General features: G+C 46.0%; 1 protein-coding gene across 2 annotated transcripts in view; it reads right to left on the bottom strand.

Annotated features, from left to right (window-relative positions):
- Nucleotides 1–7,251, bottom strand: part of TGFBR1 (transforming growth factor beta receptor 1) — a 56,691-nt gene extending 49,440 nt beyond the window's left edge. For both annotated transcript variants that reach the window (XM_084781644.1, XM_084781645.1), the window contains exon 1: nt 7,055–7,251. In XM_084781644.1, coding sequence (XP_084637770.1) covers nt 7,055–7,139 — 85 coding nt within the window. In that variant the 5' untranslated portion in view covers nt 7,140–7,251. The remainder of the gene's footprint in view (nt 1–7,054) is intronic.
- Between the last annotated feature and the right edge of the window lie 4,989 nt (nt 7,252–12,240).

The raw sequence follows: 12,240 nt of genomic DNA, 5'->3' as shown, positions 1-12,240 counted from the left end.
AGAATATTTATGATAAATAATGTCAAAATTGCATTTGGCTCAATTTTGAAAATCATTAAAGAAAATATTTTTATATAAAAAAAGGAAAAAAAGGAGGGTTTTTTGTTTGTTTTTTAATGTTCAGGGATGCAAAAAGCATCCATTTTAATGATGGCTGACTATTTTGTTTTTCTTTTCTCTGCTGTACTTACTTTTAAAAGCAAGAGTTTGCTATGGGCTATACAAATCAATACAAATAAAGTGATCAACTATCACTGAGCTTATAAATGATACTCAAGTTACGTAAAAATAAACTTTAAGGACAGATTAAACACTGAGTCAACTGCACTTGCAGAACCAAACTGCAATTAAGGCAAGCTGAAGCAGCAAAGCATGGTTGTACATGCCTGTTATCCTAGCACACACATAGCTAAGGCAAAGAGATGGCCTCAAGCCCTGGGAAAGTCTGGAATGACACAGTGGCTAGCATAGGCTCTACAGTAGGACCAAGTCTCAAAACTATTTTTAAAAAGTGTGTATGTGGGGGCGGGGACGGAGATGACTCAGGAGTTATGATAACTTGATACAAAATCATGATGAGCAGAGATCAGATCTCAGCACCAATGTAGCAAGTTGGGCTTCCTTCAAATGCCTATAACCCCAGCTCTGAGGGACACAGAGATAGATGGGCCTTACTGGCTTCCAGCCTAGTTGAGAGAAGGTGAGCCCCAGGTTCAGAGATAGAGTCTGCCTCAAAGGAATAAGTGAGAATAAAAGAAGGACACCTGATGAACCCTTCTAGCCTCTGCATACACAGGCACACAATTTACACTCACACGGATATAAAGTAGAAAAATAAAAAGGAGAAGTCTGATTCATATTCTTACAGAAGTTAAGACTTCCTGCTGACGTCCCCTAATAATATACTCACTGCATTTAAAAGCAGCACAACACACAGGGAGGCGAACTTACACCAGAGTGCTTAAATGTAAACGTCACCGTTTACTAACAACAGAACTTTAGTCTCCTTCACTGTCAAACAGAAACCAGAACTCATGGATACAAACTACGTCCCAATCTCAGCAAACTCCTGTCAGTTGTCTACCCAGACACAAGGGGTTAATGGTAACACACCACTGTTTGCGAGTCCTACTGTTATAAAAGCCTCTGTTACTGAAAAGGCAAATGCAAAACCTTAGTATCTTTAATCAATGTTAAAGAGTGTTAAAAAAAAAAAAAAAAAGACCCAAGTTATCAAAATCCACAGTTCTCTTCTGAGCACTGGTTGCCCAGACCTGGAACAGATGGAGTCATGTTGTGGGCTCAGAGATGTAGCTTGCCCAGCATGCTCGAGGTCCTGGGTTTAATCAACATGTAAACAAGAGGCTATTCATTTTGTGTGTTACTATCTAACTAGCCCAGGGTTGGCTAATAGGTTAAATAAGACAAGCTTGCCTGGCGCACTCTTGTAATATAGTCCTCTAATGAATGTTAACGCAGCCTATGTAGCATGGAGGTTGTAACTGTCACATAGGCTAGAAATTATTTTTGCATGTCTTGATTTCATATTGCCAAATGAGGGAACAGCTTCATTAAAGAAAAAAAAAATCAATAAAATTGGACCCATATAATCATTCCACTGGTGTTTAAAAACAAAACTAAAAAAAATTGATAAGTCAACCAATTACAAGTTCACAATGAAGTAGTCACTAGACCAAGCTACAGTGTTAAAAAAAATTGATCTAGTTCAGCAAAATATACTAAGTCTTGTGGAACATGTTTGGATATGCCATTAAGAAAACTCAGTTCAGAGAGGCATTCAGTGCTAAGGATGTAGTTCAGTTGGTCAAGCACTTACTTAGTATGTTTATGATCAGAAGTTCAAGGTCATTTTAGCTACCAGCAAGTCTGAGGCTGGCTTGGCTACATAAGACCTTTTCTTTAAAAAAGGATGTGGGGGGCAGGGGGACTTCAATGTTGCCCTAAACAATGTAGTTAGGCTGGATCAAACTGACTATACATTTGAGAATACTCCAAAAATTTCCTAGAGCCTGTTTTATGAGGAAAAGCAAAAACATCCCTGAGAAACATGCCAGCATCTGCCCTTAATTCCAGAAGCAGGAAGTAAAAATGTGTCCCAATCACATGATATTAAACCACAGTCCATCTGTTCAGAAAACATTGCATTATGTAAGCCATGACAAGAACAGCACAGTTTGCTGCTACAGTTTGCAACCCGCCCCACCTAGTTACACCTAATCCAACTACACCTTACTTAACCAAGACAACTCCAAAACTACTGCAGCCCAGCCTACTGTTCTCTATCAGTAAGTACTATACCAAATCACTTAAATAGCAGTTTAAAAAAATAGTGACTTTTCCCTGGAAGACTTCACCTATAAGCATCTTCCTTCCCTCTCTCCTCCCTCCCTCCCTCCCTCCCACAAAACTCACTAACCATTATGTTAGTCTCCTTTACCCCGCTCACTGACATTAGCATTCTGTCTCATTTCTAGCCACATATTACAGAGTTTAGAACTGGGGGAAAGATCATACAAGTTAACACATTCAAATACATAGCATAGACTCTTACCCTGAAATAATTGGCAACATAAAGAACCTCAAAAATCATCAAATCCATTGGGTGTGATGGCACAAGCCTTCAATCCCAGTACTCTGGAGCAGAAGCAGGCAGATCTCTATGAGTTCAAAGCCAGCCTGGTCTACAAATCGAGTCCAGAACAGCCAAGGTTACACAGAGAAACCCTGTCTCGAAAAACAAACAAACAAACAAACAAACAAAAAGTCGGCAAATCCTCCTCTCTGCTGAATTCTAGAGAACCTTCAAAGTCATTTTTAATCAGAACGTGTCCAGGAAGCCCTCTCCAGGGACTTCACCCTGTACTACCAAGTCACCATCAAATATTAATATCTCCCCACAAAAGGTGATATTGAAAACATTTAACAGTGGGCACTACTACAAAGGCACTAGCCAATCAGAAAAGCTATCTAACCAATTAAAACACAAGCAGTGGTTATACACAAATCCTATGATTGCTTTAAAAAACAAAAACAACTACACAGAGAGACCCTGTCTTGAAAACCAAAACCAAAAAAGCCCAACAACTTCAAATTTAAATACATATACTTTTCTCATCTAATTTCTAGAATCTCATGAGTTATATAAGCAAACATCACAAAATAAATAGCCATTTTGTTTATACCACACAGCTTTCTCCAAGTATATATATGCATAAATTAGTATAACATAATCTGTAGTTACATAAATAGGATTGCTCAGTCAAATAGAGTCACTTAATGCACACGTATGTCAAACAGAATATAAGGCAGTGCTAGGTTCTGAGGACATAAAAGCACAATTCACCCCTGCATACTCAATACACACTCAAATACAGTTAGTTAACAATGCAGGATGGTAGCAATGGGTAACACAAGCTTTCAATGCTGTACAGTTCTAAGAGATGGAGTTCAGATAGAGCTAAATGAAGCCTACACAAGAGATACAATGAAGTCTGCAGCAAAGACTCAAGTTGGAAACTGGAGGGAAAGAGAGCAGTTACCACCAGAACTGAAAGTTTGCGGTCCTTAGATAGCATCTCTCGAGTGGGACAGCCCTAATCACAAGCCTCCCACAGGAAACCTTCAAACCTCACTGGACAGCCCAGGATAGTTTGGTATTAGTTCATACAAAATCCTCCATAACAGAAACACTACAAAAAACAAACAAACAAACAAACAAACAAACAAAAAAGTAGAGTTGGTGGGGGAGGGTAGCTGGCAGCACTGAGCTGGTGGCTGCTCAGCAGGAGGGGGGAAAGAGAAGGATGTTAGGCATCTTTTCAAAGAAAGTCATGAAATGGCAGCAGCAAACCACATTGTAACATGTCATGCAATATAAACACAGTTAATACTATGTATCAGGGACAAGGAACCAATTTCCCTACAATAATCTATATTGGAAAACAGAAGCTGCCAATGAAACATAAATAATGCTCAGGCAGTAAAGAGCAACTTTACTGTTTTGAGAGAAGCTAAGACATGTGAGCTTCTAAGAAGGCCGCACTGAACCATCCACCTAACTCAATGAGAGCAAGTAGACAAGGTGAATTTATCTAGGCACATAGCATCTTTTTTGGGGGAAGAGGAGCGCTGAAGAAAAGGTCTCTATATTATGTAGCCCTGGCTGTCCCTGAACTCACTATGTAGCTCAGGCTGGCCTTGAACTCACAGAAATCTGCCTGCATCTACCTCTCGAGTGCTGAAATTAAAGGCACGTGGCACTATGCCTGGCTGGCCACAGCTTCTTGATATGAGTCATAACGCCACATTGAGGTGCTGGGGGAGGGTGACACAACAATCTAGCAACAGTAAAGGGCTTCTGAATGTCCAACACCCCAAATTAATTCAAAATCAAATGAGTAGTGAATGTGAGGTGTTTCTGGCAGCACATGCTTGTGTTGCATGATGCGATTTCACTACAGCTTTGGTTTTAAACATACACAGTGCCAACAGAGTCCAGATTACTACTTTATGAGTTTTACTGTACACACAAATTTCCTACTCTTCCAGAAACATATGGTTAACTACAGAAAGACATTCACTCTTCATGTGTATCAAAGTGGTGTATCCTTCATTGCTTTGTGTTAGAATGTCTGATTTTAAAAACTGATATTTAAACTGGACCTGGTGGCACATGCCTGAAATCCCAGCACTTGGGGAAGCAGCTGCAGTTGGATCTCTGTGAGTTCAAGGCTAGCCTGGTCTATGAAGTAAGTCTGGGACAACCAGGGCTATTACACAGAGAAACTCTGTCTCAAAACAAAAAAAAACAAAAAGCAACTGACATTTAAACTGGACGTGGTGGCACACGCCTGTAATCCCAGCACTCAGGAGGCAGAGGCAGGTGGATCTCTCTGAGTTCGAGGCCAGCCTGGTCTACAAATAGAATCCAGGACAGCCAAGACTACACAGAGAAACCCTGTCTGGAAAACCAAAACCAACCAACCAACCAAACAAGCAAAAAACAACAACAAGAGACCAGGTATTTAAGTTGATGACTTAAGTTTCATGTTTAAAACTGTTAAATGAATTTCATCTTGTAATTAAAACGGAATTTCCAACAATTTCTGAAATGGCCCTAAATGTATATAATTATGTGAAGTGGCACTGGATGATTTAGTTCTTTATGTAAGCATAAACTCACCCATCTCATTACTATGAAGATTTGCTTTAATCGCTAATAAAACTGTATGTACTGGTGAATTATTTTAAGATAAGTTTACTTATAAGCTATTATCAGTATGTTTGATTTATACACTGGCTTTCTTCCTCTATATACTCAAGGTCACATACAATTTCTTGAGAAAAGAGGGTGGCAAACAGGAAAAGTTCATGCCGTGCTCGTCTAGGCTTTGAGTAATAAAAGCATGTAGGCTAGTTCTGTACCACACAACTGCCTAAGTAGGCTATAAAGTCCTCCAGGGCATAGACCAACTTTCTCGCATCTCAATCAATACTGCTAAATACAGCAATGCCTCCTGCTTTATCTTAGGTAGGAAAAAAAAAAGAATTACTTTATTCAGATAACTAGACAATAATGGCCACTTGTATTTGATGTATAATTATAACAATTCTCCCACTTTGCCCACAGTTATTTTCTTCCTAAGCCAATGTTAAAAACCCACCGTATCTTCTAATGCAGACACATGTGAAGGGAATGGTCAAGTAGATTAAGAAGCAGATACCTCCTAAATTTTAAGTATAAAATATCAACTTTAGGTGAGTTGGCTACGCTACTTTGGTGTAGCAGGTGCAGCGATTTTGAACTCTGAAAGGCCTAAGTGCAAATCCTAACTTCTTCACTTACTAAGAACTTAATCTTCTGTACCTCAGTTTTCATGTCAATATTCAGAAGAAATACTAATAGCCCTGAGGGTTCAGTTACGGGGGCCATATATTGTACTATGGTATCCCTCTGCATCTGCATTATAATCAACTTCTAAAAACAGGAACTATTAATAGCTGACATCTCCAGTCTGGAGAGACATTTTTTGGGGGGGGGGGCTGTTTTGCTTTTCTAAATTTTGTTATCCAATTTCAGCAACAGAAATCTCTTTTCACTGTATTTTAGTTGCTAATGCTGAGCCTCAGTATTTTGCTTTCTCCTCTTTTAACTCTGTTACTGACAAACTTTTTTTCACTCTTCCGTCCACAGGGTGACAACCGGTATCACGACCAGCTTGAATATTGTGGAAAACCACACAATACTCCCCTTCAAAGCTCAGCTGCACACGAGGTCTGATTCTAAAACTACCTCCGCTTAAGGAAATGACATATCCAAAGCAACGATCCCTTTAAGAAAATGAACAATTTGATGAATTGTACAGAATCATTCCCATTCAAACGTTCCCAAACCTGCAGAGTGAGCAAACGTTCAAGTTTCTACTAACAAGACAACCCGCAGCCTTCTGGTTACTGGACTCCCAACTCTTCCAGGCGCACGAAGGGAGAACATTCCGCGCATCTTCGCGCCTGCTTCTCACACAAAGCCCCAGTTGAAAAAGAGTCGCCCTTGGCGGGCGCCAACACTCAAACACAGCGTGGCCCACCCGGGGGTCTCTGCCCACCGCGCCCCTTAACACCCTCCGGGGAGCCCTCCACGCTCGAGCCCCGGAGCGCCTCCACGCCCGTGCCTGCCCACGCCCCAACAGCCACAGGCCGGGGTGCACTTAGCAGAGACTCAGGGGCCACAGTCCCGGTCGGCCTCGCGTCCGGGAGGGCAGCCCCCGACCTCTGCAGGCTCGCCCGCCGCTGCCCCCCGGAGCTCAAGAGGGCCGGCCACCGCTCGGCGCTCGGCCACCGGGGCCCGACACCGCCCCCGCCCCGCCCCTCCTCCCCGCCCCGGCTCGCGTGGCGCCTGCCGGGTCAGGAAAGCCCGGCCGGCCGGGCGCCGCCACCTGCGCCCCCGGCCCCGCGCCATGTTTGAGAAAGAGCAGAAGCGAGCCAGAGGCCGGGCCCGGCCCGCGCGCCCCTCAGCCGCCAGCCCGCCGCTCACCCTTAGTCCCCGGGAGCAGCATCGCCGCCGCCACTAGCACGAGGAGAAGCAGCGGGCGACGCGGAGCAGCAGCCGCCGCCTCCATGGTCCCGCCGCCACCGCCTGTAGCCCGGCCCGGCCCCGGCCGCAGCTTCTCTCCAGCAAGCCTCGCCTCGCCTCGCCCCACCTCCCCGCCGCCGCCGCGGCCTCGCTCCGGCCCTTTGTAACTGCTCGAGGGACGCGCTCCCATTGGCTGACCGGCTCGCGCCGACCCCGCCCCTCCCGCCGCCCGCGAGCGCCCTAGAGGGACCCAGCCGAGAGCCCCGCCCGCGGGGCCTCTAGTCGGCCAATGAGCGGGCGCGGCCTTCTGCCTCTAACCACGCCCACTCACTGCTGGGCTCTGGCCACGCCCCCCGCACCGCTGGGCGCCCCAACTCTAGCGGCTGCTGAGCGGCTAGCGCTCTACCAGCGGGTGGGGGCAGGGTCCAGCCAGCGCGCCCGACAGAGCCTGCAGTCTGGAGTAAGCGCAGGGTGTGCCCGTGCGAGTTGTTTAGGGAAAGACTGCAACCGTTGCACGCTCTTTTCTTCTGCCCTAACCCCACCCTGACTTTTCCCCAGCTCAGCCCTGCACCGGCTAAGCCCAACTCCTGCCACTCAGACCCTCAGCACTGCCTGCGGTTCTACTTCCCCTCCTTAGATCCGCGCTTCAACTTCCAGCCTCCCCGCTAGACAACCCGATTTCTTCCTGCTCTCCGTGTCCGACACGGACCTCGTCGACGCCTTCCCAAATTCCAGTCCCAAAGTCGGATCCCAGAGTCGGATTCCCGAGGCGGAGCTCAGACACGCCCCCGAGTGGCCTCTGCCTCCCAGCAGTGTAAACAGACCCAGATTGGGGATCCCCGCCGCCCTCCCTCCCATCCTTCCTGCCCCGGCGTGGAAGACGAGAGTCCCTTGCGTTTCGAGGGAGGGGGATTGCCCTACCGAGCATCCCGCCCCGGGGCGAAGCGGGAGCAGTCGTAGGTTCTTGGAGCTGTCTCCCACAGGCCTGTGTAATAATTTCGAGGTGTCACTAAAAACCCAAATAAACTCAGCTCCGCTTTCATTCTGAATTCCTAATTTACTGTGAGACGCTCCACCCACCTTCCCTCTGGGACGCCAAAATGAGCTCCAGATTTGTAATTCTTCCTGTCAGACTAGTCCTTTCTTCAGACACAAACACAGCCACGGAGGCGGCCGCATGGCACCGACAGCATTTTTCCGCAGAACCTTTTAAGGAGAAAATTTCATTTTCTGTGTGATTTGAACTCGGAGTTAAATAAAGCTCGGTAGACGGAATCAGCCGGCCTCTAGTATCGATTGGTAAATTGCTTTACAGCCGCTCTACAAGAGTTTCATCCTGCTGTGAAGGGGAGCCACGGGAGTTAGAACTAGGGTCTGAGACTGCTCCTGGGCTCCCTCAAGGACATGCTTGAGCAAGTCCCCAACCTGCGGGAGCCTCAAGAGGCTCTCGAAGCTCCAGAGCATTCAGCTCCTGGCTCCCCTGGATCAAGTGCACCGAGGCTGCAGAGACTAAATTTGACTAGTTTCAAATACAATCGCTCTGGGAGATTTAGAGAGCCTGTCACACCTGACGTCTCCGGTGCCTGATCCACTTCACCCTCAAAAGCACTGTACTTCTTAGGCAAGTACTCTATGAAGAAGCTACATGCGCAGCCCTTGGTTTTAAAAAAAAAAAAAAAAAAAAAAAAAAGATTTATGTGTGTGCCTGCGTGTATGTGTGCCACGTGCATGCAGAGCTCGTGGAGTCCAGAAGAGGGCTCCAATCCTTTGGAACTGGAGTTACAGGTCGTTGTGAGCTACCTGAGGAAGGTGCTAAGAACAGAACCACCCCCCCTTCAAGAGCAAGAGCAACAAAGCTCTTAACCAGTCACCTGTCGCTCTAGCCCTCAGGATCTCACTATGCAAACTAGGCTAGACTGGAACTTGGAATCCTCCTGCCTCAGTGCCTCAGTGCCCCTTCCCCCGCCCCATCCCATCCCATGGGCTTACAGCCATGCGCCAAGATGCCCCTCCCCTCTACTTTTCTTTTCCTGGTCTAGTCTGTGTCTTGCATAAGATCTCTAGAGATTTTTTTTTTATTCTATGCATGAATAATTGATCTCATAGGATTTCTCTCTGGTTCTTTTTAGTGGGTAGCAAGGAATCAAAACACCTATCCCATTTATAAATGAAAGGAACTGAATCACAAGTCCAGGGTGCCATAGTGACATAATGTGTCTGGAGCAGTGTCTGGGACATAGTAAATATTTAGTTAATATCATGTCCTTTGCCCATTCCCTCTGTATGATCTTAACCTTGACTCTAGCCCACGCCTTTGCCTTATGAAGCCTGCACTCACAGGTTAGGATTTCTTCTGTGACACACTTCCAGGTCCAGGACATTTTCCACAGAACTAAGTGTGTTCACTAGGAAACCGAGGAACAGGAAGGAGAAATGGACTATTTTTAAATTGTATCTTCCTGTTATTAGGAGGAAATTTCCATGGGCTAAAGATCTGAAAATAAGCTGTGTTCGAATGGGACAAATAAACTGTCAGTTTCAAATTGGGACTCCCTCTGTGGTTTTTCTGATGCAGAAGCCTGGGTCTGGGCCCTGAAATGCCTGCTTGAGCTCCTCTGGAGAAGACCCAAGGATCTGCATTGCCAATCAACTTCTCAGAAGGTTCTTCTGCACAGGGCACCTGGCCGCTTCAGAAGACGTTGACTTTACTTAAACACAGTAAAAATAGATGAACCCACGTGCGTTTTGAGAAACGCACTTAGACTTAGACATTTTCTAGCTTTGGGCTTACGACCTGCCTGATTTCTATTCATTTTCTAACGCCGACTCCTGCCCTGCATATCCCCTCAGCCACGCATCACACACACACACACACACACACACACACACACACACACACACACACACCACCTCCTACCCACCCTCCCTAGAACAAAGGAAGAATGATGTTACCTGCACACAGTCTTGTTGTGAGGCGTAGACGGGTAGCTGCACACACTGGGAATCAATCACAAATGTTCATTCCCATCTTAGTGGTCACCAGTTCTCAAAAGGCCTTCCAGTCTGTTCACGTTAATGTCTCAATTTAAAAGGGAAGGTGAAGATGGATTGTGCCTCTGGAAGGAGGCAGCTGTGAGGCTCGGTCTGGGAGAATCGCTCCAGAGCTTTGCCCTCTACACAGTAAAACTTCTCAGTCTCTGCACCGAGTGCATTGGATGTTTTTTTTCCCTCTGGGTGAGTCTCTTAAGTGAGATGCTTTATCCAAAATAGAAAGCAAACGGTGCTTGCTAGTTGCCTCATCTGTATCCATTCCTAGACTTGCTTGGTAACAGAATCCTAACTTGTTTAGGGAAAGCAACTCACTGAAAGGAAAGGGGTAGGAAGAAAGTGTGTGTGCGTGTGTGTCAATTGGTTCAGCTCCACACTTAGGTGAACAGCTCAGTCCAGCAAAACACGAACAGAAAATCTATTTCCTTCCCTGTTGAGTTTGTTCCCTTTTATCTGTGTTGATAACCTTGGTTCTCAACCTGACTAGATTTGGAGTAAGCCACTAGCCACTCCTTGCGGGGGGGGACTTTCTTGTGCAGGCCATTTGAAGTGGGAAGGCTCACCCTAAATGGTGGCCTGGAAGCTTCTTTTTCCTTTTTCTTTTTATTTTTTTTTTCTCCCTCTTCTTGCTCTCACTTTCACCAGCAAGTCCACGAATCCCATTGATGTAACATTCCTTCAGGAACCTTAGAAACAGCTTCTTTGGGCATCAGATGCAGTCTGGAGACCAGCAGTCCTCCAGGAATCCAGACCGGAGCTGCTGAGCCATCCAGCCTCATGGACTGAGAAACTCCTGGATTCTCTCTCCAGTGCGAGGGAGTCAGTGTTGGACTACCAAAACCACAGCCTGTAAGATATATCCTCTAATAAAGCCACACAGATCTAGCCTACCAGTTCTGTTCCTTAAGCGAACCCTGACCAACACATCATTTAAACAAGGGGCAAACCCGTCACATTCTCACTTTCTTCCTGGAGCAGAGTTGCAACCTCTGTAGACACAGCGGCCTTTGTGAGCATAACGGTGATGGCTCATATTAGGTTGAATGGGAAGGAAAATGGGTCCCCAGTAAATTCAGCAATCATCTACATCAGCTCTAAAATACTTACTTATTTCCTATTACATGAGGAAGAATGGCTCTCTGTTGCAAACCTTAGAACACTCTATTTCTGCTTGCGCGTTTATTCTGTTATAGCGTTTTCTATCTTCTTTTCTAACCTGAAGAACATTATTGATTTTTGCTCTTGTAGGTGTTGCCAACTCTTTGTGCTCCTACCTGAATAACAATGTACCTCACAACTTAGTGGCTGGGAATCATAGCCACCTTGTTATTGTCCACGAGACTGTGGGTAGGCACAGTGGCTTCTCTGGTCAGGGCCAGTGTAAGCTGGTCTCGGCTAAGCTCTGCCATAAGTATGCTGTCAGGGCCAGTCAGATCCTCTTCGGTGGCTTTTCCTCCTCTGGCAGGCTAGCCTGGGCTTGGGCTTTTCCTCCTCTGGCAGGCTAGCCTGGGCTTGCTACCAGAGCAGGGCTGAGATCCAAGATAATGACAGAAAGTGTGTAAGCTTGCTCAGCTCCTAGGTTTAGAGCTAGCACATTATTAGGCTCACTTCTGCCCCCACCACACTGGTTTGGGCAGGAACTGATTGTAGAGGTGAAATTATCACACACACACACACACACACACACACACACACACACACACCATAGTTCCCACTCCCTTTTCATCCCCAAGGTAAACAGAAACAGCAAGTAGACTTTCTCTTCCCTGAAGCTGGTCATAGAAATTACCACGCCCCCCTTCTCAACACACACACCTTTCTATCTTGAAAGAGTTGGACATAAAATCCATCCTGTTTGACATAATCCCTGAATTTAGGAAAGGATCCTATTCCATCCTCTCCAGGGATGCCACAGAATCAGACTGATGGACCTGCTAAGCTGCTGGACCCAGGCCAAGCACTCTAGAACACACCCTCTTGTCCAGTCTTGTTTTACATGGCTATCCACGTTTCAACCATGCCTGTGCAAGGAAGTCTCCAGAAAAGCCCAACAGGGCTGGGCTAGGAACAATTCTGGGTAGCTGAGCACACGGAGGCTC

This window comes from Acomys minous (assembly GCF_964271855.1).
Source record: "Acomys minous genome assembly, chromosome: 1".
NCBI lineage: Eukaryota > Metazoa > Chordata > Mammalia > Rodentia > Muridae > Acomys > Acomys minous.
This window is presented reverse-complemented; position numbering and strand designations above follow the sequence as displayed.